The 24588-nt window shown below is 42.8% G+C and overlaps 1 protein-coding gene across 2 annotated transcripts in view; it reads left to right on the top strand.

Annotated features, from left to right (window-relative positions):
* mipol1 (mirror-image polydactyly 1) overlaps window positions 1-24588 on the top strand; it is a 71610-nt gene that overhangs the window by 43406 nt on the left and 3616 nt on the right. For both annotated transcript variants that reach the window (XM_049596898.1, XM_049596896.1), the window contains exons 11-13: window positions 6390-6443; window positions 13616-13710; window positions 21658-21852. In XM_049596898.1, coding sequence (XP_049452855.1) covers window positions 6390-6443; window positions 13616-13710; window positions 21658-21852 — 344 coding nt within the window. The remainder of the gene's footprint in view (window positions 1-6389; window positions 6444-13615; window positions 13711-21657; window positions 21853-24588) is intronic.

Genomic DNA, 24588 nt, shown 5'->3' with positions numbered 1-24588 from the left:
AAGACATGAAGTGGAACTTGTAGTAATGTAGTGGTACATGCAGACATGAAGCGCATCTTGTAGGAATGAAGTACCAGTGGAGTATCTGTAAAAATAAGCCTGTACTTCTAGTGTTGATGCAGTACTGTGTATGTAGTAAATAAAGTGGTATTATTAGAAGTGGTGTGGTTGTTGTAGACATGAAGTGGTACATGTACAGATGCAGTAGTACCTGTAAAGATGAAGTGGTACTTGTATAAATGAAGGGGTATTAGAAGTGAAGTTGTACTTTTATAAATAAAGTGGTATTAGAAGTGAAGTGGTACTTGTATAAAAAAGTGGTTTTAATGAAAGTACTTTTATAAATAGCGTGCTATTAGTAGAAGTGAAGTGGTACTTGAATAAATGAAGCAGTATTAGAAGTGAAGCAGTTATTGTATACATGAAGCTGTATAAGTAAAAGTTAAGTGGTACGTGTATAAATTTAGCAGTATTAGCAGAAGTAAAGTGTTACTTGTATAACTCCAGCTCAGTGTCCGCTCTGAGACTGGGAGGTCGTGGGTTCGATCCCCGGCCGGGTCATACCAAAGACTATAAAAATGGGACCCATTGCCTCCCTGCTTGGCACTCAGCATCAGGGGTTGGAATTGGGGGCTTAGATCACCACATGACTCCCGAGCGTGGTACTGCTGCTGCTCACCGCTCCCTCAGGGGATGGGTCAAATGCGGAGAACAAATTTCACACACTCAGGTGTGTGACAATCAGTGGGACTTTTTAACCTTAATAAATAAAGTGGTATTGGAAGTGAAGTCGTACCTGTATAAATTAAGCATTATTAGTAGAAGTGATGTGGTTCATGTATAAATGAAGTGGTATTAGTGAAAGTGAAGCTGTAGTTGTATTAATAAAGCGATATTCGAAATGAAGTGGTACCTGTATAAATGAAGTGGTATTAATGGAAGTTAGGTGGTACTTTTATTAATAAAGGGGTTATAAAGGGAAGTGGTACCTGTATAAATGAAACAGTATTAAACAGTATTAATAGAAGTGCATATTATTTGCTGATGATACAACTATTTTTTGCAGTGGAGAACATTTAAAACAACTTCTGGATACAGTGGAAGAAGAACTGCAGATTATAAAATCTCTTCACCTTGGTAAAACAAAATATATGATATTTGGAAATCGTGCTCCAAACATTCATAGAAAAATTAGAACAAATGAAACTGGAATTGATATAGTCACTGAAATAAAATTTTTAGGAGTAATAATTGACTTTAAACTCAGTTGGAAACCACACATAGATCACGTCAAATCCAAAATGTCAAAATCTATTGCAATCCTGCACAAAGCTCAAGATTTCCTAAACCAGAGCTCTTTGTATACACTTTACCATTCATTCATAGTTCCTTACATGATGTATGGAGTAGAAATATGGGGAAACACAAAACAAACACAAACTCCATTTGTTTACTGCAAAAAAAAGCTATATGTATTGTAAGCAAAAAACCCTATCATGAGCCAACCAATTCATTATTTAGTCAACATAACATACTCAAATTCCAAAACTTAGTAGATTATAAAATAATACAAATTATGTATAAAGCTAGAAATGGACAATTACCACAAAGTATTCAGAGGTTGTTTAAAATGAGGGACAGCTATTACAATCTGAGGGGAACAATCATTTTTGAAAAACCAAAGATCCGTACAAATGTCAAAAGTCATTGTCTATCAGTTAAAGGGGTGAACTTGTGGAATTGTTCTGAAAATATAAAAACTTTGAGTACATTGGCCAGACTGAAAAAACTTTACAAAAATACCTTAATTATGCAGTACACTGTCAAAAAATAGTAAGTATATCTTATATTTGAGCTCATGAATCCATGTCATGTTGTCTTTGGTGTCTTGTCTGCTTGGTGTCTTATGTTTTGGTTGACTAAAAATTTAGCAATTACTATTTAATTTTGTATTTTGGTTGACTGAAAGTTGTTTCTTTGGTTGACTGAAAGTAGTTATGTTTGGATTAGCTCACATTGAGTATAAATGGTTTATTTGTGACAAGGGTAGGCGTTATAAGCCTTTGCTTCAGCCTACACCTTTTCGGTCAGTCCTTGTTTTGTTTACTTGTACTTTGTTGCTGATATTTTTTTTTCTGTTGCTTTTTAATGACCAAAATCAATCAATCAATCAATCAATCAATCAATCAATCAATCAATTAGAAGTGAAGTGGTACTTGTATAAATAAAGTGGTATTGGAAGTGAAGTAGTACTTGTGTAAATGAAGCGGTATTAGTAGAAGTAAAGTGGTACTTGTATAAATACAGTGCTTTTAATAGGAGTGTAGTGGTACTTGTATAAATAAAGTGATGTTAGAAGTGAAGTGGTACTTGTATAAATAAAGTGGTAACAGAAGAAGTGTAGTGGTACTTGTATGAATAAAGTGATGTTAGAAGTGAAGTGGTACTTGTATAAATAAAGTGGTAACAGAAGAAGTGTAGTGGTACTTGTATACACGAAGCTGTATTAGTAAAAGCGAAGTGGTAGTTGTATAAATTTAGCAGTATTAGTAGAACTGAAGTGGCACTTGTATAAATGAAGTGGTAATAGTATAACTGAAGTGGCTCTTGTATAAATGAAGTAATAGTATAACTGAAGTGGCGCTTGTATAAATGAAGTGGTAATAGTATAAGTGAAGTGGTACTTGTATACACGAAGCTGTATTAGTAAAAGCGAAGTGGTAGTTGTATAAATTTAGCAGTATTAGTAGAACTGAAGTGGCACTTGTATAAATGAAGTGGTAATAGTATAACTGAAGTGGCTCTTGTATAAATGAAGTAATAGTATAATTGAAGTGGCGCTTGTATAAATGAAGTGGTAATAGTATAAGTGAAGTGGTACTTGTATAAATGAAGTGGTAATAGTATAAGTGAAGTGGTACTTGTATAAATTTTGCAGTATTAGTAAAACTGAAGTGGCACTTGTATAAATGAAGTGGTAATAGTATAACTGAAGTGGCTCTTGTATAAATGAAGTAATAGTATAACTGAAGTGGCGCTTGTATAAATGAAGTGGTAATAGTATAAGTGAAGTGGTACTTGTATACACGAAGCTGTATTAGTAAAAGCGAAGTGGTAGTTGTATAAATTTAGCAGTATTAGTATACTTGTATACATGAAGTGGTATTAGTGAAAGTGAAGCTGTAGCAGTATTAGTAGAAATGAAGTGGTACCTGTATAAATGAAGCGGTAATAATGGAAGTTAAGTGGTACCTGTATAAATAAAGTAGTATTAATGGAAGTTAGGTGGTACTTTTATAAATAAAGTGGTTATAAAGGGAAGTGGTACCTGTATAAATGAAACAGTATTAATATATTCATAGAAATGAAGTGGTACTTGTATAAATGAAGCAGTATTAACTGAATTGAAGTGGTACCTGTATAAATGAAGCAGTATTAACTGAATTGAAGTGGTACTTGTGTAAATGAAGCAGTATTAACTGAACTGAAGTGGTACCTGTATAAATGAAGCAGTATTAACTGAATTGAAGTGGTACTTGTATAAATGAAGCAGTATTAACTGAACTGAAGTGGTACCTGTATAAATGAAGCAGTATTAACTGAACTGAAGTGGTACCTGTATAAATAAAGCAGTATTAACTGAATTGAAGTGGTACTTGTGTAAATGAAGTAGTATTAACTGAATTGAAGTGGTACCTGTATAAATAAAGCAGTATTAACTGAACTGAAGTGGTACCTGTATAAATAAAGCAGTATTAACTGAATTGAAGTGGTACTTGTATAAATGAAGCAGTATTAATGGAAGTGACATGGTACTTGTGTAAATTTAGTAGTACTTTTTGTTCTGATTCTTCAAACTTCCATCAGTTTCTGCACACCTCCATCTTTGCCGCTTTTGGCTCCGCCCTGTCCAGCTCACACCTTTACACACAACACCTCCACCCCACCATTGCTGCCGTAACAGCCCGCCCGCCTCCATTAACCCCACAAAACTCACTGCTGTATCCGTATTACTTTAGTATCACCCAGTCTACCGCCGCTAACCCCCGCCAATATCACTGCTCCGCCATCTTTTAACACCCCGCCCCTCTGCGTTAACACCACCCCTCCACGGTAACACCTTAATCCCGCCCTCGCTCCGCCGCCGCCGGGCGCTGAAATATGTTTCAAATGCCGCCGTAATCCTCGAAGGAGAAGAAGAAGAGAGAGAACACTCCACGCTGGAGGATTCCTCTCCTCCCCCCCATTGCTCGCCGATCCCTCCCTCCCTCTCCTCATCTCTCAGGGATTATCTCCCCGTCGCAGCCGGGACTTCTGGGAAATATTAGAAAAGTGGGGGAGGCGTCTCCCAGCCAGTCTTTACCTCTCTCCCTCCCTGGGTTTCATATGACAGCTGCTGCTGCTGCTTTTTAATATCAAGTCATTACAGGTTATTACAGGTTATTAAAGCTCACCTGGAGCAGACACACTCCACACACAGGAAGTTGACGGTTAGATTCCCACAGGCAGACCGGACCATTCAACTACACGTCAATAGCAACAGTCAATTTGTTCTGTGATTTATAGTTAGAAGTTCACAGTGGAAATCCAAAATAAATTGTAAATGTAATGTTTTAAATTATGTCCATATAAATGTTTTTGTCTTTATTATCTGGTACATTTATTATGTGTATTTTCAGTCTGCTCTGTTTGCCTGTGTCTCCTCATGTTGGGACAGAATTAGAAAGTGGTGGAATTTAACTAACTACATTTACACATACATGGACAATTTTAAGATACTTGTACTTTATTTGAATATTTCTATTTTCTGCTACTTTATACTTAAGCTCCACTACATCAGTGATGCAGCCTTTGTCAGTGACGCCCCAAAGCTGTTAACACACTACGTATAGATATCAGAGAAGCTAGCTCGCTTAATATTTTTAAAAGAAAGCTAAAACGTATCTGTTCACTTCAGCCTGTAACTAACTCTGACTTTCCTCATACAGGTCTAAAACACTTTGTTTTTACGCTTCATGCTGCTGCGACTCTTTTAAAATCTTACTTTAATTTATGAGTTATAGTTTTGAAAAAGGAGAACACCCACACACTGTTTGCACTTGCAGAAAAAGGTTAAATTTATCAGACTGCAACGTTTCGGTCATGGGCGTTCATCAGGTAGCTCATGATTGAATGAATGATTTATAGTTTTACAACTCTGCTTTTAGGAATCAGTTTGGTTTTATGTCCATTCTGTCTATTTTTATGTCAAGCACTATACTGCCTTTAGTGTAAAGCACTTTCTGCATTTGTTGTATGAAAGGTGCTATATGAATAAAGTTTATTATTGTTATTATTATTATTACATCTCAGAGGGAAATATTGTACTTTTACAACACTAAAGCAGTATATAAAGTAATTAAAATGAGCTGCAACATTAAAGTGATGAACACGTTAATGCATCAGTAATTATAATACAATAATATATTATTCGGTATTTGGAGTACTTTTACTTTCATGACTTCAATTATATTTCGATGTTAATACCTATGTACTGTATAGCCCTGTTTCCACCGAGCAGTCTGGTTCCCTTACAATTCAGTTAAGTGGGCTTTTTTTCCGTTTCCACTGTGAATAGTTGTGGATGGTAACAATGGAACCGTTCCCCCCTCTGTTGGGGGTACCTAGCACACAGATCTGGTACTAAAAAGGAGCCCCTTAGCTGCACTAAACCCCTGAGCTTGCCTGAGAAGGACTAAATGCACAAAGCAACTATTTTTAAATATCCCATGGAGAGAGACTCTCACTGCAGCCTGTGCTATTTTGTTCTCGACTCGTTTTGTGGACAATAAACGAGGTGCAGACTGATAAAGGAGGAAATACAGTGAGTGCTGGACGGAGCAGTGAGTGACAACAATAGTACTCTTTCATGTGGGCGGGCCACATGTTTGCGGTGGAGGTGCTAAGTGGACCGAGGGTCTAGGTACCATGTCTGAAGGGTTACCTTTGGTTCCAAAGGTACCATACTGAAAGTGTTTGGTGGAAACAGGGCTTTACTCAGGCCAAGATTTGAATGCAGGACTTTTACTTGTAACTTTCACATGAATACTTGAGTATTTCTACATTGCGGTATTAGTACTTTTGTCTGCTTCCACAGCTGTATCAGCAGCCCATATTTATTTCTCTGCAGTAGATTTGTGGAAGATGGTGTTAAAGTTTTGATGTAAACCATGAAAGAGAAAACGTGTGATGTTTCTGAGTGAGGACGTGTCATTGATGAACTGAACCTCTAAAGATGGAGTCTGTTGTTCTTCCTTAACATTTCTGTTCTAGTGATGTCATCAGTGATGTGTTAGTAACAATCAGCTGATCAGATCTGATCAATAAATCCAGACTGTGTTTCTCTGCAGTGTAAACGTCTAGAACAGGAAGTAATCCAGGAGCGAGAGCAGAGGCTGAGTGAGGTAAACACAAACACACACACACACACACACACACACACACACACATTTTCTCTCTCTCTCTCTCTTGCATATTAACTGGTGGTCTCTGTGTTGAATGGTGATGATGGGATGTCTGCTCTGTCGTCATGACAACCTGCCCCGGAGACGCTGCAGCTTGTTTGCCAACAACTTGTTATTCAAACAAGGGTCGCTGTGTGTATGTGAGTGTGTGTGTATCTATCTCTGTGAGGACCAATTTCAGTTTCAAACCTTCGTGAGGACATCTTTGCATTATGAGGACATTAAGTGCGGTCCTCACTACTTCACAGAACGGTTGGAAGGTCCAGCTGTGGTTCGGATTAGAATCAGGCTCAGGTCGTGTTTAGGGTTGGGGTACTGAGTTGTGATGATTAAAGTCAGAGTAAAGGAATGCACCATGCAAAGGAGCGTCCCCACAATTGTACAGAGACAAGTATCTACAAACATCTATGAATATCTATGTAAGGGCTACTTTTGGACTACGTTTAGGCTATATGTTAAGGCTAGATTTAGGCTAGGTTAGGGCTACATTAAGACTATGGTAGGGTTATGTTTAGGTTATGCATTTAGGCTACATTAGAGCTACATTAGGGCTACATTTAGGCTTTATGTCAAGGCTACACTAAGACTATGTTAGGACTATGTTAAGACTATGTTAGGGCTACGTTAAGACTATGTTAGGGCTACGTTTGGGCTATGCATTTAGGTTACATTAGAGCTATAATAGGACTACATTAGGGCTACGTTAAGTCTATGTTAGGGCTAGGTTTAGACTATGCATTTAGGCTACATTAGAGCTACGTTAGGACTATGTTAGGGCTATGTTAAGGCTAAACGTCTAGGCTACATTATGGTTATGTTTAGGCTATGCATTTAGGCTGCATTAGAGCAACATTAGGACCACGTTAGGGTTATGTTTAAGCTTTACATTAAAGCTACATCAAGGCTATGTTTAGGCTATACGTCTAGGATACATAAGGACTATTTTAGGGCTACATTTAGGCAGCTTTACAGCTACACTGGGACTACGTAAGGGCTATGTTGAGGCTATGTCAGGGCCACATTTAAGCTTTAAATTCAGGCTACATAAGAGCTATATTAGGGCAAAGTTTAGGCTATGCATGTAGGCTATGTTAGGACTATGTCAGGGTGACATTTAGGTGTAAGTTAGGGCAACATTAGGACTATGTTTGGACCATGTTAAGGTGATGTTAGGGCTCATTTAAGAGTATGTTAAGGTTATGTTACATAAAGGTCACATTAGAGTTACGTTACGTTTGTGTTATGGTTGGACCAGGGTTACTGGAGCTGAGTCAGTAATGAAAAAAACAAATGTTACTGTTCCTGATAAAGTGGACACTGAGTGTGTGATGACATCATAATGAATGTATTAAAATATTTAATAAAGTGAAACGTGTAATAACTGCAGTTAATTCTTGGGTTGTATCTAGTTACATGGACAGTCCGGTATTATTTATTTATTTATTGATTAATTTATGCTTTCAACAGGTACATGAATTTATTCAGTTATTACAATTTATTCTGTCCTTAAATAAATCAATCATTGATCTTGAACTGATTGAGTTGTTTTGTTCTTCCTCTTGCGGCTCTGACTGCGTCTGTTTTCTTCTGCTGAAATATATTAAATTTTGTTATTAATGTAGCACTCACTCTTTTTTTTCTTGGTGAAGTCTGTTAATTAGGCTGGAGGGCTCCGGGGGGATTAGAGCCTGGAGAGGTTTTTAATTTCCAACAGAAACACCAACAGCTGCCGTGACAGACAGTCAGAGAGCCGCCAAAAACACCAAGCTGAAACCAGAAACCAGAGCTTTGAACAGGGGCTTTAAATTAGACCTTTAAACCAGACTGTTAAACTACAACTTTAAACCAAAACTTAATATTGGAACTTTAAACCAAACCTTTAATCCAGAACTTTAATCCAAACCTGTATACCAGAACGTTAAATCAGAACTTTCAGCCAGATTTTTAAATTTGACCTTTTAACCAGACGGCTAAACCATAACTTTGAACTAGAACTTTATACCAGGACTTTCAACAAGAACTTTAAACCAGACCCTGAACTTTATATCAGAACTTTAATCCAGACGTTTACACAGAACTGTTAACAGGATCTTTAAAACAGAACTTTAAACCTGAACTTTCAATCAATCAATCAATCAAACTTTATTTATATAGCGCCTGTCATACATCAAAAATGCAACCCCAAAGCGCTTTAATGGAGACCTTTAAAAGAGAACTTTAAAGCAGACTTTAAACCAAATCTTTAAACTTGACTTTAAACCAGAGCTTTAAACCTGAACTTTGCATCAGAGCTTTAAACCACACCTTTAAATCAGAACTTTGAACCAGAACTGTAAACCAGACCTGAAAACAGGAACTATAATTTAGACCTTTAAACCAGAACTTTGAGGTAGACCTTCAAACCAGACCTTAAAGTCAGGCCTTTGAACCAGAACTCTAAAGCAGAACTTTGAACCTGAAACTAGGACTTTAAATTAGATCTTTAAGACAGACCTTTAAACCTGACCTTTCTATCACAACTTTAAACAAGATCTTCAAAACAGGAACTTAAAACCAGATCTTTAACTCAGACCTTTTAAACCAGAACTTTAAATCCGTACTTCATATCAGACCTTTAAGTCTAAACTTTGAGGCAGAACTGTAAACCAGGACTTTATATTAGAGCTTTAAACCAGAACTTTGAGTTAGACCTTTAAACCAGAACTCTAAAGCCGGACTTTATTTAGACTATTAAACCTAAACTTTAATGCAGAGTTTTAAACAGGAAGTTTGAAGCAAACCTTTAAACCACACGTTTAAACTTGACCTTTGAACCAGAACTTCAAATCGGAACTGTGTGTGTGTGTATTGTGTGTGTGTGTATTGTGTTATAAACTCTAAAACTGACTTATTTAAATGAACATCAAACACACAGCTTCAATACGCTGTCAGCTGACTGGGGGGCTAATTTGTTGTGAACTGCCCCTTTAACTCCTCATGTTAAAGGTCACACAGGGTCCTTTCATTACTCCTCCTGTCCCTCCTCACCCCTCTACCTCTCCTCATCCTCCCCCATCCTCACCCCTCTGCCTCTCCACATCCTCTCCCATCATCCTGTCCCTCCTCACCCCTCTGCCTCTCCACATCCTCCCCATCATCCTGTCCCTCCTCACCCCTCTGCCTCTCCACATCCTCCCCCATCATCCTGTCCCTCCTCACCCCTCTACCTCTCCTCATCCTCCCCCATCCTCACCCCTCTGCCTCTCCACATCCTCTCCCATCATCCTGTCCCTCCTCACCCCTCTGCCTCTCCACATCCTCTCCCATCATCCTGTCCCTCCTCACCCCTCTGCCTCTCCACATCCTCCCCCATCCTCACCCCTCTACCTCTCCACATCCTCCCCCATCATCCTGTCCCTCCTCACCCCTCTGCCTCTCCTCATCCTCCCCCATCCTCACCCCTCTGCCTCTCCACATCCTCTCCCATCATCCTGTCCCACCTCACCCCACTACCTCTCCTCATCCTCCCCCATCCTCACCCCTCTGCCTCTCCACATCCTCCCCCATCATCCTGTCCCTCCTCACCCCTCTGCCTCTCCTCATCCTCCCCCATCCTCACCCCTCTGCCTCTCCACATCCTCCCCCATCATCCTGTCCCTCCTCACCCCTCTGCCTCTCCACGTCCTCCCCCATCATCCTGTCCCTCCTCACCCCTCTACCTCTCCACGTCCTCCCCCATCATCCTGTCCCTCCTCACCCCTCTGCCTCTCCACATCCTCCCCCATCCTCACCCCTCTGCCTCTCCACATCCTCCCCCATCATCCTGTCCCTCCTCACCCCTCTGTCTCTCCACATCCTCCCCCATCATCCTGTCCCTCCTCACCCCTCTACATCTCCTCATCCTCCCCCATCCTCACCCCTCTGCCTCTCCACATCCTCTCCCATCATCCTGTCCCTCCTCACCCCTCTACCTCTCCTCATCCTCCCCCATCCTCACCCCTCAGCCTCTCCATCCTCTCCCATCATCCTGTCCCTCCTCACCCCACTCCCTCTCCACATCCTCCCCATCCTCACCCTTCTGCCTCCACATCCTCCCCATCATCCTGTCCCTCCTCACCCCTCTGCCTCTCCTCATCCTCCCCCATCCTCACCCTTCTGCCTCTCCACATCCTCCCCCATCATCCTGTCCCTCCTCACCCTTCTGCCTCTCCACATCCTCCCCCATCATCCTGTCCCTCCTCACCCCTCTGCCTCTCCACATCCTCCCCCATCCTCACCCTTCTGCCTCTCCACATCCTCCCCCATCATCCTGTCCCTCCTCACCCCTCTACCTCTCCACGTCCTCCCCCATCATCCTGTCCCTCCTCACCCCTCTGCCTCTCCACATCCTCTCCCATCATCCTGTCCCTCCTCACCCCTCTACCTCTCCACATCCTCTCCCATCATCCTGTCCCTCCTCACCCCTCTGCCTCTCCACATCCTCCCCCGTCCTCACCCTTCTGCCTCTCCATGTCCTCCCCATCATCCTGTCCCTCCTCACCCCTCTGCCTCTCCACGTCCTCCCCCATCATCCTGTCCCTCCTCACCCCTCTGCCTCTCCACATCCTCTCCCATCATCCTGTCCCTCCTCACCCCTCTACCTCTCCACGTCCTCCCCCATCATCCTGTCCCTCCTCACCCCTCTGCCTCTCCACATCCTCCCCCATCCTCACCCTTCTGCCTCTCCACATCCTCTCCCATCATCCTGTCCCTCCTCACCCCTCTACCTCTCCACGTCCTCCCCCGTCCTCACCCCTCTACCTCTCCACGTCCTCTCCCATCATCCTGTCCCTCCTCACCCTTCAGCCTCTCCACATCCTCCCCCATCATCCTGTCCCTCCTCACCCCTCTGCCTCTCCACATCCTCCCCCGTCCTCACCCTTCTGCCTCTCCATGTCCTCCCCATCATCCTGTCCCTCCTCACCCCTCTGCCTCTCCACATCCTCCCCCATCATCCTGTCCCTCCTCACCCCTCTACCTCTCCTCATCCTCCCCCATCCTCACCCCTCTGCCTCTCCACATCCTCTCCCATCATCCTGTCCCTCCTCACCCCTCTACCTCTCCACATCCTCCCCCATCATCCTGTCCCTCCTCACCCCTCTACCTCTCCACGTCCTCCCCCATCATCCTGTCCCTCCTCACCCCTCTGCCTCTCCATCCTCCCCATCCTCACCCTTCTGCCTCTCACATCCTCGCCCATCATCCTGTCCCTCCTCACCCCTCTACCTCTCCACGTCCTCCCCCGTCCTCACCCTTCTGCCTCTCCATGTCCTCCCCATCATCCTGTCCCTCCTCACCCTTCAGCCTCTCCATCCTCCCCATCATCCTGTCCCTCCTCACCCCTCTGCCTCTCCACATCCTCCCCCGTCCTCACCCTTCTGCCTCTCCATGTCCTCCCCATCATCCTGTCCCTCCTCACCCCTCTGCCTCTCCACATCCTCCCCCATCATCCTGTCCCTCCTCACCCCTCTACCTCTCCTCATCCTCCCCCATCCTCACCCCTCTGCCTCTCCACATCCTCTCCCATCATCCTGTCCCTCCTCACCCCTCTGCCTCTCCACATCCTCCCCCATCCTCACCCTTCTGCCTCTCCACATCCTCCCCCATCATCCTGTCCCTCCTCACCCCTCTGCCTCTCCACATCCTCCCCATCCTCACCCTTCTGCCTCTCCACGTCCTCCCCCATCATCCTGTCCCTCCTCACCCCTCTACCTCTCCACATCCTCTCCCATCATCCTGTCCCTCCTCACCCCTCTGCCTCTCCACATCCTCCCCCGTCCTCACCCTTCTGCCTCTCCATGTCCTCCCCATCATCCTGTCCCTCCTCACCCTCTGCCTCTCCACGTCCTCCCCATCATCCTGTCCCTCCTCACCCGTCTGCCCCTCCACATCCTCCCCCATCATCCTGTCCCTCCTCACCCCACTACCTCTCCACATCCTCCCCCATCATCCTGTCCCTCCTCACCCCTCTGCCTCTCCACATCCTCCCCCATCCTCACCCATCTGCCTCTCCACATCCTCCCCCATCATCCTGTCCCTCCTCACCCCTTCTGTATCTCTCACCTCCACATCCTGGATGACCCCTCCTCCTCCACCTCCCCCTCATTCATTGACCTTAACTCCTCATGTTAAAGATCTAGGCAGGTTAGTTTCATTACCTCCCCCGCCTCCCCCCTCCACCTCCCTCTCTTTCATTGACCTTAACTTCTCATGTTAAAGGTCAGCTCCGCGTCGCTTCTGCTTACTGATCATCTCATTTGGAAATTATTCTGATTAATAAGTGGGGCGGCTCTTTTGAAGCGTCCCCTCCGGCCCGGCTGGAGAAGACACATATTGACTCTCAGGGTTTGGTTTCTCTTTTGATGTCTCACTTTAAACTCACAGACCTTGAGGGCTTTAATTAGCATAGAGGAGGAGGAGGAGGAGGAGGAGGTCAGGATCAGGGCTGTAATCCCTGCTGGAGTCGACCTCCACACTGTTTGGCCAGAGTCACAGTAAGATGCACCGTCCTGTAACTGTCAGCCCACAGGTTGAATCCCTGCAGCAGCAGCTCTGTTAACACAAGGTGAGGAGGTGATAGGAGGTGAGGAGGCAGGTGATATTCAGGATATATGAGATGCTGTAGGAGCCCTCCTGTTTTTCACTCAGAAGTTTTTATATACATTATTTATACATCAAGCATTTGCACTTTGTCTGCGGATCAATAACCAGCATCACCTCAGGATCATTCACCAAACTGCACCTGTTGAGCTCACTTTAATTCCCACAATGCACCTTGAGGTTGTGATGTGCTGTCTCCGTGAATCAGGAGCTCATGAAATTTAAACCCGCATTAAGAAGTGTGTTGACACCCGTGTTAGTTAATTAGTCAATTACTTAATTAATCCTTTATTTAAACAGGGATCAACAGCTCTGTGTGCACACGTCACGTATGTACATGTAATATGAATTTATGATTGACAGGTATGATAACCAATGAGACTGGACCTTTCATCATTGTCGTCATCATCATCATTCACACGGATCATTTGTTCTGGTATAACGCTGCTGCTGTCAGAAGGTAAATGTGCTTCATGTGTGTTTTATCCAATCAGGTGGATCAGCTGAGACTTCAGAGAGAGAGGGGCGGAGCTCTGGAGGACCGTTCACAGATGGAGGCGGAGCTACAGGTGCTACGAGCCAGCCACAGGTCAGACTATTGAAAAGCAGCAAGCTTTCACCGTGGTGTCTTGAAACCATAATGTCCCCATATGTCTGCTGTGTGGTGGTGATGTCAGATTGTGATGTCACTGCGCTACATTTACTGTCCTGCTCAGTCTGCTCACTGTCAACATGTCACATGTTAAAGCCGTGTATGTTAGGCCTGGGTGTTATCAAGGTATTACAGTGTACCAGGGTGTTTAGAGTGGGTAGATCGAGTACAGTGTACCTGAGCAGGTAGAGTGCAATGTAGCTGATAGATGGATATGTAATGGACTCAGCTACACCTGTTTAAAATGAACTGACAGTAGAAACAGGATTTTGCTTTCACACTTTATTTGCAGTGATTTGTTCATGCAAGGTCACAAACAGAAGCTGTCTCAGTCAACTCATCCACAGAGTGCCACAAAGCTCTGAGTCTAAACAGCTGACCTCTGTAGAGTGAGCGCCAGTGGATACAAGCAGAGCGTTTTTCTAAGCTGATAACTGAACCGCCACTTCTCTCAGTCAGGATTCAGATTCTAAAAAATCAACTGAACCACATCACACACCAGAACGCCTCAAACCTTTACTGCTGTTTCTACTCCTGCTTCTACTGCTATCGCTGTCACTTCTGCTACTGCTGCTGCTGCTGCTGTTACTTGAACTCCTAGATTTGTCTCTTTCATCCATGGTTGTTGTTTCTACTCCTGCTTCTGCTCCTACTCCTGCTTCTACTTCCACTTCTACTCCTGCTTCTACTGCTATCTCTATCACTTCTGCTGCTGCTGCTGCTGCTTCTGCTTCTGCTGCTGCTATTACTTGAACTCCTGGATTTGTCTCTTTCATCCATGGCTTCCACTCCTACTCCTGCTTCTTCTCCTGCTGCTGCTGCTGCTGCCACTTTGATCAATTCTGGGTCTTTTTCTGCTAATGGTGGAGTCTGTGCTCCCGCTTCTGCTCCTTTCTCTCTTTTGAGGCACCATGTCGTTTTCAACACAAACCTCTGCAACTTTCTGCTGTGATGAGCAGCTGTAACACTGAAACTCTAATTTTTGGGGTTCGTAACAGCGGAAAATGTTTCTGAGAAGGAAGCCGGTGTTCCCAAGCCGTATCAGTGATTGTTCCAACTCCTCTTTGGTGGGAGCATCACCATATTTTGGCTTATCAAAGACTTTTGTGAACACAAAGGCACCATCAATCCAGTATGGAATAACATTTTTCTCAATGTCTTTAAGGATGTTGTACTTTCTATTATTTGGGTTTGTGCACTTTCCTCCACATGGAGAGAGGTAAGAGTAGATGAGAAGGAAGTGGTCCTCGCTGTTGCTGATCAGTTGTTGCAAGCTGTTCCTGGAAAGAACTCGAGCTTCTGCGTGCACAGCTTCAGCAGGTTTGGCTACAACCACACTGCTGCCTGTGTACACATCACCACCTGAGAGTGTGTCTTCAACGTTTCCACTGTAGCGGTCTTTCTCTAGGACTTCATTGAGTCTGTTTGGGTCATGATTTAGTGGAATGTTTGCAGCCAGACAGAACTGTCCCTCTATTCTGTACCTGTCGAAGGAAACAGACGCACAAAACTGTCACAATCAGTCGACCTGTCTGTGTAAAATATAATATTCATCAACACACACATTCAGTTACGTTTAGATAGGTATTTTATAGATATATAAATAGTGTCACAGATTTCAGACATGAAAGGATGAAGCAAAATGCTGACTAAAGTTGAGTCTGAGTTGTACAAACTGTCATGTCATCAGATTGTTTCAGTGTGTTGGAGAGATGACCGAATCCTTAATAAATGTCCACCTTCAAAATATGAATTAAAAGTTAATTATCATTGTATTTTTACAAAACAGTGACAGCTGCAGCAGCTCTGAGTCTCAGGAGTCCTCTGGACCTCCAACCTCTTTCACACTATATTTTATTTACAAGTGCACGTCACACACTGAGCGAGCCGCCTGGTAATGACGCTGCGGGCTAATGGGCATGTAGCTACTTTCATGTTTCAGATGATACGTCATGTTTGTAGTCGACCAATGAAGATGAGTTTACATATCACAAGTGATGATGATTTTATTTGGTGTGTGTGATTGTGTTTTGGTTTTTTGTTCTTCCTGTTCACTGACCCCTTTCTTGTCCTGGTAACTGACATGTAGTCACAGTGAAATTTCACTCACTCTTTCCTGATGGCACTGACAATACGAGTCAACCAGTTCACATCCACATCAGCAAAACTGCTTCCAGCTGACAGCAGGAACACCAGCGTCATCCACGGCAGGAGATTCATCTGTACACCAGATACATAACAGCATCACACAACAGATAAAACATGATAACCAGCATGTTAGCCAGCAACGTTGTTAGAAGTTGATATTCAGTTGAATTTAGGTTGTGAAGTTGGGTTACCAAAATTCAATGTCAGGACAACGTCTATTTCCAAATTCAACTTGATTTGGAATACTGACGAAAGATGACGTTGATATTTTGTTGGTTTCAAGTTGTGGTGTAACCAAAATTTAATGTCTTTCAAACTTAGCTTGTGAATGATGAACCTGAGAGAAAATTATGAAACATAGCTCTGTTTTCATCCCGTGTTGGAAAATAGTGAGCTGTATGTAATTAAACTAGTGTTGAGGTGCCCACTAGCTCCTAGAAACTAGAAACCTTGGTGTTATCCTGGACTTAATTTCCACAGCCACATCAAATCTGTAAAGTCATCTGCCTGCTACCATTTAAAAACATTGCCAGAGTCGGAGGAATAATGTCAAAGCAAGACCTTAAAAGGCTCAGCCACACCTTTATTTCCTGTAGGTTAGATTACTGCAGTGGTCTGTTTGTAGGACTTCAAAGTGAGCTGTTTGGCAACTTGAGCTTATTCAGAATGCTGCTGCTCATGTCCTGACAAAAACTAGGAAATGCGACCATATTATTCCAGTTCTAAAATCCTTACACTGGCTACCTCTTATTCAGAGAATTGATTTCCTTGTGACATATGAACCTTCTAGGACCCTGAGGACATCTGGGCTGGCCTACTGACCGTGCCAAGAGTTAGACCCAGACCAAAACACGGTGATGCAGCATTTTGTTATCATGCAGCACAAACCTGGAATAACCTCCCAGAGGATGTTAGAAAGCCCTGACACTTCTAAGTCAAAGCTAAAAATGTTCCTTTTTTACACTGCCTTCTCCACCATGTAACAACTGCAACCTGATTGTTAAACTCAATTTTAAATCATCAAAAGTCCCCAAATACATCCTTAAAAAAACAACTAGTATTTTAACTACATTTTGCAGTAGTTTGCTTGTAATTTAACTACATTTATATTTGTAGTGATTCAAGTAGTTTAATTACTTATTTGACTTATTTTTGTAGTTAATATGGACACTACAAACAGTTCTGGGCCATTAAATGAAAATAATGTTTTTCTATTTTACCCCTTTGATCACAATAAGTAATAAGTATTGATTATTGCTATTTATCAACAAATGTTAAGTGAACTTCGTGTTTTCATCACATCATGACTGTTTTAACCAAATAGGCTTTAAATTCGTCAAATCAGTTAATAAGCAATCACTCCATGTTTCACTTTACATCTATTTTTAACCACTCTTTGTTCAATTTATGTGGATTTTCATCGCCTCCATTTGTATCAGTAAAGTAGTTAGTATAGTAGTATAGTATTAGTATAGTAGTTAGTTAAAGTAGTAGTTTGTGTAACTTTCAGGTGTTTAGCTACAGGTGTCAACAACAGATTTTAAAGGCTATAAAGTGTAAAATGTAAGATCATCTCAGTAAACTGCAGCAAGTTGAAGTTATCTGAAAAGTTAAAAGTTTCTCACCTTTGTCTCCAACAGTCTGTTCGTCTCTGCAAACTGCAACAGGGAAGAGACAAATGAAATGAAAGCTGTAGTAAATAATCTTATCAAGAATAATCTGGTTTCACAGATAAATTCAGATCTGAACAAACTGCTGCTGGTTGTTTATTTACCTGCTCAGGTGAAAGAAGATTTCTGGTGTCTTCAGTTTGTAGAAGTGGAGGAGTTGTGACTGTCTGTAGTGCTTTAGGTGGATTTTTATAAAAAGGGGAAGGGTGGGACGGACAGTCCTTTAAACTGTAAACTTTACAAATGAGGAAGAACAACACAACAACAAAGATGTTATCACTTTAAAGATGTCATTGCTCATCTCAAACGTCACTGTGCGCTGACAAACATCTCCATATTTAGTCATAGTCACAAACTCTTAATATGATCAACTTTATTTCTATCTGATCTTCCATACATTACAGTTTTGTGCAGATGGAGACCGTAGTTAGTTGCAGAGGTGTTGATCGAGTTCCAGAGGCGTTAGACTAGTTGTAGAGGCCTACAGGTTACTTGCAGAGATGCCGGACTAGTTGCAGAGGTCTAAGGGTTAGTTGCAAAGGTGCTGAACTAGTTGCAGAGGTGTTGAACTAGTTGTAGAGGTGTTGAGCTAGTTGCGGAGATGTGAGGCTAGTTGCAGAGGTTTTGAACTAGTTGTAGAGGTGTTGAACTAGTTGCGGAGATGTGAGGCTAGTTGCAGAGATGTTGAACTAGTTGCAGAGGTGTTGAACTAGTTGCAGAGGTGTTGAGTTAGTTGCAGAGGCGTTGAACTAGTTGCAGAGGTGTTGAGCTAGTTGGGGAGGTGTTGAACTAGTTGCGGAGATGTGAGGCTAGTTGCAGAGGTGTTGAGCTAGTTGCAGAGGTGTTGAACTAGTTGCGGAGATGTGAGGCTAGTTGCAGAGGTGTTGAACTAGTTGCAGAGGTGTTGAACTAGTTGCGGAGATGTGAGGCTAGTTGCAGAGGTGTTGAACTAGTTGCAGAGGTGTTGAACTAGTTGCGGAGATGTGAGGCTAGTTGCAGAGGTGTTGAACTAGTTGTAGAGGTGTTGAGCTAGTTGCGGAGATGTGAGGCTAGTTGCAGAGATGTTGAACTAGTTGCAGAGGTGTTGAACTAGTTGCGGAGATGTGAGGCTAGTTGCAGAGGTGTTGAGCTAGTTGCAGAGGTGTTGAACTAGTTGCAGAGGTGTTGAACTAGTTGCGGAGATGTGAGGCTAGTTGCAGAGGTGTTGAACTAGTTGCAGAGGTGTTGAGCTAGTTGCAGAGGTGTTGAACTAGTTGCGGAGATGTAAGGCTAGTTGCAGAGGTGTTGAACTAGTTGCGGAGGTCTTGGACTTGCCAGTACAGAACATTATGTGCAGAACAAAGAACTAGAACAACATTATTTCCTGTTGTTGACATTCTTCACCTCCTGATCCTTAAACATTGAGTGTCTGCTCACACAGGGTTCATGTAATATCATTATGCAGCATTTAAATATCTGTATTTACTTTTTAATGTCTCTGGTAATGACACTGAAACTCAGAGATAATAGATTAATGTTGAAATCATTTTCTCAGTTGATTTGTATGTTTAGAGGATAAACACTTTAACCAGAGCTCGTATGATGTGTGAACATGACGCTCGGTGATTACTGGTGTTTTTCATGTAAAAAGGTTGTAAAGCTCTGCAGCAAGAAGAGTCGAACAGAACAGAGTGAACACGCTGTCTAAACTGTGAGTCTCCATACATCATGAGGATTGATGCTGAACGCCTGCAGAGACCTGGGGGGCGGGGGCGGTGTTTTTTGGAGGAAATAAAGTCATTTCTCCTGTTATTATTTCTCTTTATTTCTCACAAGGATTTGTTTGATTTTGTCCCCTTTATGTGTGTGTGTGTGTGTGTGTGTGTGTGTGTAGTTTTTTTGTCTTAGTTTACAAACTCCAGAACATAAAGTTGCTCTTCATAACTACTAAAGCTCCATTCAGACAGGATGAAGATCACAATCAAATGGGAAGGGCAGCGCTCAACAGAGTTAAATGTTGACCTAGCCCGCATTGTACGCTGCCCTGAACTGCACACTGCAGTAAGGTGTATTCGGAGTGATGTCTCTAAGTAGTATTGAGCATAGTATCAGGGTTAGGTTGATGATAAGGATATGGTTTATAACAGTGTAGTTTTTCAGTTGTAATGCAGTGTGTAACGAGTGCACATATATTTTTCTTCTCTGATCATTTTGAGTATGCTTTTGTTTTAAAACCTGCCCAATCCAATTGATTCAGCATCAACTAAAACTTCTACATCCTCTAAAATTAATCAAAATCAGCCCCAGGAGTTGAAATATGACTACATCTGGTTAAAAAACAGCTATTTTTAATTATGAATATATCAGAAATGGATTCAGCATCCTCATTAACCCCCAAATCCACTCCAATACTGTCCATATCGGCCAAGCAGTTGCTGAAATATAGTCTATATTGGGGATTATGCTAATAAATGCTAATGTTTATTAATTATACAAATTTACCAACATATGCAAGTTATCATTCAGCAGTTTGTCAATGCTGGGGACCAATTATGTACATTTCTTACATAAAACTTTGGGGAACACAACAGTGGAAGGCTAGTGACTGAAAATTCTGTTTTCTGATTTGAGGTATAGTGACGAATTTAGGCCAAAGCGAGTGAAATTTTCAAGATAGAAAAGTTATCAAATTCTGAAGTTTTCTATGTACAAGTGAAGCAGTGATATTAAACACAAAGTGACGAAAAATAATCATTTCTGATGAGAATTTGTCAAACGGACAGTATTTTTTTTGTTTTTTTGGGGATGTTGTGTGTGATAATTTGAAATAAGATGGCAGCAAGCCCCAGAATCTTATTTTGCTACCTTCCCCTTTGTGTCAGGATACTCCTTGCCAAATTTCATACATGTACAGTGTGACTATTTATGTCATTGTAGTGCCTTAATATTTGCATTTACATCATTTTGCCAGAACCATGTCCCAAAAAGGGATTTTGGGCCCTGAGTTGGAGGTGCTCGGTATCAACTTGTGATGGCCCAAGGTATAGGAAATAACAGGAACAGGAAATAATAATGAAGAAAAGGTTGCATAAAACACCACGAGGGCTGGACCTGGCTCCCAGCCTTAACAGGAGGAGAATTAAACATTCACCATGCTCCTCCTTAACTCCTCATTGTAATCATGGTGACACGACAGGATATTATGGTTTGTAATGGGCATGGACATTTAGCTGGACAAAGAAGAAAGAGAAGGACATCCATGGCTTCAAACAGGAGCTGCTGATGGATCATTGCGCACACTTTGAATGCAGACACTTTGAGAAGAGCAGATCTGCTGTCTGTGGATCTCCTCTTTCAGATTTTGGATCTCCTCTTTTGGATCTCCTCTGGCTGTCAGCTGATGTGTGCTGGTTTACAGCTGGATCCCAGCAGGCTGACAGCTGTGGCAGCTTTATTTGATGCAGCTCTGACCTCTGACCTCTGACCCGCTGCCTGTTTGTGCAGGAGCTCAGTGGACAACAGTGCTTTGTGTTTCTGAATATATGAGTTTGGCCCGGTGCAGGTCGAAGCCTGTCTGACATCTGATCAGCAGTGTGTTAGGTCCTGGTGGTCACAAACCCAGCTGGAGACCAACCTGATTTCAGCACCAACAAAATGATTACACACCACACACACACACCACGGTATCCATGGAAACCTGTTGTCCAGTCCGCAGGCAGTTCAATCATGAAGTCAGAAAGTCTAACCAGCTGCATGTTTCAAATAAAACAACAACTGAGAAATTAAAGAATCGGGTTTGATCTGAACCTGTAGCAGTCTGACTCCAGTCTGAAGTGAACTGGGTGAACTGGGAGCTTTGTCCTTTGTTCTGTCCTCTGCTATCTGTCTGTCTCTCTGCCGTGTTTGCCTTTCATTAACCTGAACCTGCTGAGACGCTATAAACATCACAGCTGATTGATTAACTATCAGCTCCTTCACAGTCAGCAGTCCTCGGATCAGATCACACATTTCCCAATGCTATGTCATTCAGCTCAAAACTTTATTTAAACATCCTGTTCTCTGTTCCCTCCCTCTGCTCCTCTCTCAGCTCTCAGGACCTCCTCACCGCTCCTCCCTCACTGCACAGTGATGGCATCTCTCCAGCGGATTCGTTGACGGCAGCTCATCAGGCCCCGCCCCTGCAGGTCCAGGTGCAGCAGCTGGCAAAGGAGAAGCAGAGCATGGAGGCGGAGCTTCAACGTTGTCAGGCGGCGGAGCGAGAGGCCAGAGAGAGAGTCCGCAGGTCAGACTTAACCCTCACATGTCAGCCTGTTTTTATATCTTAATACCAGAGTCAGTTTGTCTCAGGTTTCCATACCTAAGGGACCATGTCCACCAAAGCAATTTTCCTGAAGCCAGCGTATGTTTTAAATTCTTTGGGATATGTAAGTGAATCAGTTTTTGTCCACCCCTAGTATTTATGGAAGAAGGAAAACACTGAGTGTGCTCATCTGCTGTGTGTGTGTGTGTGTGTGTGTGTGTGTGTGTGTGTGTGTGTGTGTGTGTGTACATTCAGTGACTTTTACTGGATACCAGCAAGTCTGTTGATGTGTTAGTCCACACTCACACACAAACACACAGCAGGGTGACAATGACGAGTAAAAACATGGCCGTAAGTTCTAAACTGTTTGATTGGCTGATGATGTTGATTGAGACAGGGATGGGTTTTTTACAACCTGAACTGAACCGACCCGTATAAGTTAAAGTCCAAACCCAGCCAGTCCCAGATCACCACATAAAATACTGAGCCCATGCCAACCAAGCTCGACCGCCCCCAAATCACTAGTCAGCTTCTAACGACTGGGTTCTATCAGCTGTGTGGCGACCCAGGCCACATGGTTTTTGGGCTCTTTAAGAGGTTAGGACACTTTAAGAAATCTGGGCCCTATAAATTGTCAGAACCCTTTAAGGTTTTTGGGCTCTTTAAGAGGTTAAGACACTTTAAGAAGTCTGGACCCTTTAAATTGTCAGAACCCTTTAAAGAGTCGAGACCCTGTAAGGTGTCAGAACTCTTTAAGGTGTCAAGACACTTTAAGAAGTCTGGACCCTTTAAATTGTCAGAACCCTTTAAGGTTTCAGGATCCTTTAAGGTGTTGGGACCCTTTAACGTCTTAGAACCCTTTAAATTATCAGGACCCTTTAAAGAGTCGAGACCCTGTAAGGTGTCAGAGCTCTTTAAAGTGCCGGGAGCCTTTAAGGTGTCAGGACCCTTTAAGAAGTCTGGACCCTTTAAATTGTGAGAACCCTTTAAGTTTTTTGGGCTCTTTAAGAGGTTAGGACACTTTAAGAAGTCAGGACCCTTTAAATTGTCAGAACCCTTTAAGGTTTCAGGATCCTTTAAGGTGTTGGGACCCTTTAACGTCTTAGAACCCTTTAAATTATCAGGACCCTTTAAAGAGTTGAGACCCTGTAAGGTGTCAGAGCTCTTTAAAGTGCCGGGAGCCTTTAAGGTGTCAGGACCCTTTAAGAAATCTGGACCCTTTAAATTGTCAGAACCCTTTAAGTTTTCAGGATCCTTTAAGGTGTTGGGACCCTTTAACGTCTTAGAACCCTTTAAATTATCAGGACCCTTTAAAGAGTCGAGACTCTGTAAGGTGTCAGAAGGTGTCAAGACACTTTAAGAAGTCTGGACCCTTTAAATTGTCAGAGCCCTTTAAGGTTTTTGGGCTCTTTAAGGGGTTGGGACCCTTTCAAGTGTCAGAACCCTTTAAGGTTTCAGGATCCTTTAAGGTGTTGAGACCCTTAAATGTCTTAGAACCCTTTAAATTGTCAGGACCCTTTAAAGAGTCGAGACCCTGTAAGGTGTCAGAACTCTTTAAGGTGCCGGGACCCTTTAAGAAGTCTGGACCCTTTAAATTGTGAGAACCCTTTAAGGTTTTCGGGCTCTTTAAGAGGTTAGGACACTTTAAGAAGTCAGGACCCTTTAAATTGTCAGAACCCTTTAAGGTTTCAGGATCCTTTAAGGTGCTGGGACCCTTTAATGTCTTAGAACCCTTTAAATTATCAGGACCCTTTAAAGAGTTGAGACCCTGTAAGGTGTCAGAGCTCTTTAAGGTGTCAGGACCCTTTAAGTGGCCAAGACCTTTTAGGTGTTGAGACCCTTTAAGGAGTCAAGACCCTTTAAGATGTAGGAACCCTTTAAGGTGTTGGAACCCTTTCAGGGGTCACAACAGACAAAATAATTTCCAAACGGAAGTGTGTGGAATGTATTTAAATGTTCTTGTAATGTTTGTTTCTTGAGAGTTACTGGATGATTTGAAGCACTTTGTACTTGACCTGAGCACAATCTGTGTAGTTAGTTTATTTGTGTTACTGAGTGAGTCTGGTGAATCTGAATTAACCCTTTAAAACATCAAAGTCACACAATAACACATCTGACTGATGGAGGCAGAGGTAGACCAGCAGCTCTCGTGTTCAGGGAGGTAAAATGAGTGTTTTTGTCAATGGAGCCTGGCTCTGAAGAAAGCAGAGATACGTTTCACTTTCAGCTCAGTCATCTGTCAGAAACAAGTGTCTGTTTGTGAAGTACTGAACATATGACCGGATAAGTGAGACTTGGATTATACTGCACGAGTTGTGTGAAAGTTTGTAATCAGATGATTTGACATTGTTTTGCTGTTGAACGCTTTTTACTTCAGTTCATCGAGAGTTTTCTCAGTTCTTGGATTCTTCATTCACCGCGGAGGTGTGAGAGAAAACTTCATGAAGTCAGTGTAACACACAGTGATGCAGAAATGGCCATTTGTATTCCTTTGAAGTATTCCTTTAATGGTTACAAACCAGTGTAACCAGTGACATGATAGAGTGTGTGAGCGTCGACCATGTTTCCTGTCATGAGAAACATGTTGCTGTATCTAACAGCAGCCGTCAGAGACTCTGGGATGTGTTCAAAGACTGGTTAAGCGTGTGGGACTAAAGAGATTTGGTTGTGATGATTCATATTCAGCGGACATCGGTGTGAGTGTCTCTGCCGCCGAGT

This window comes from Epinephelus fuscoguttatus, linkage group LG14 (assembly GCF_011397635.1).
Source record: "Epinephelus fuscoguttatus linkage group LG14, E.fuscoguttatus.final_Chr_v1".
Lineage (NCBI taxonomy): Eukaryota > Metazoa > Chordata > Actinopteri > Perciformes > Serranidae > Epinephelus > Epinephelus fuscoguttatus.
Note: the sequence above shows the minus strand (reverse complement) of the source record. Positions and strands in the feature narration are given on the sequence as shown.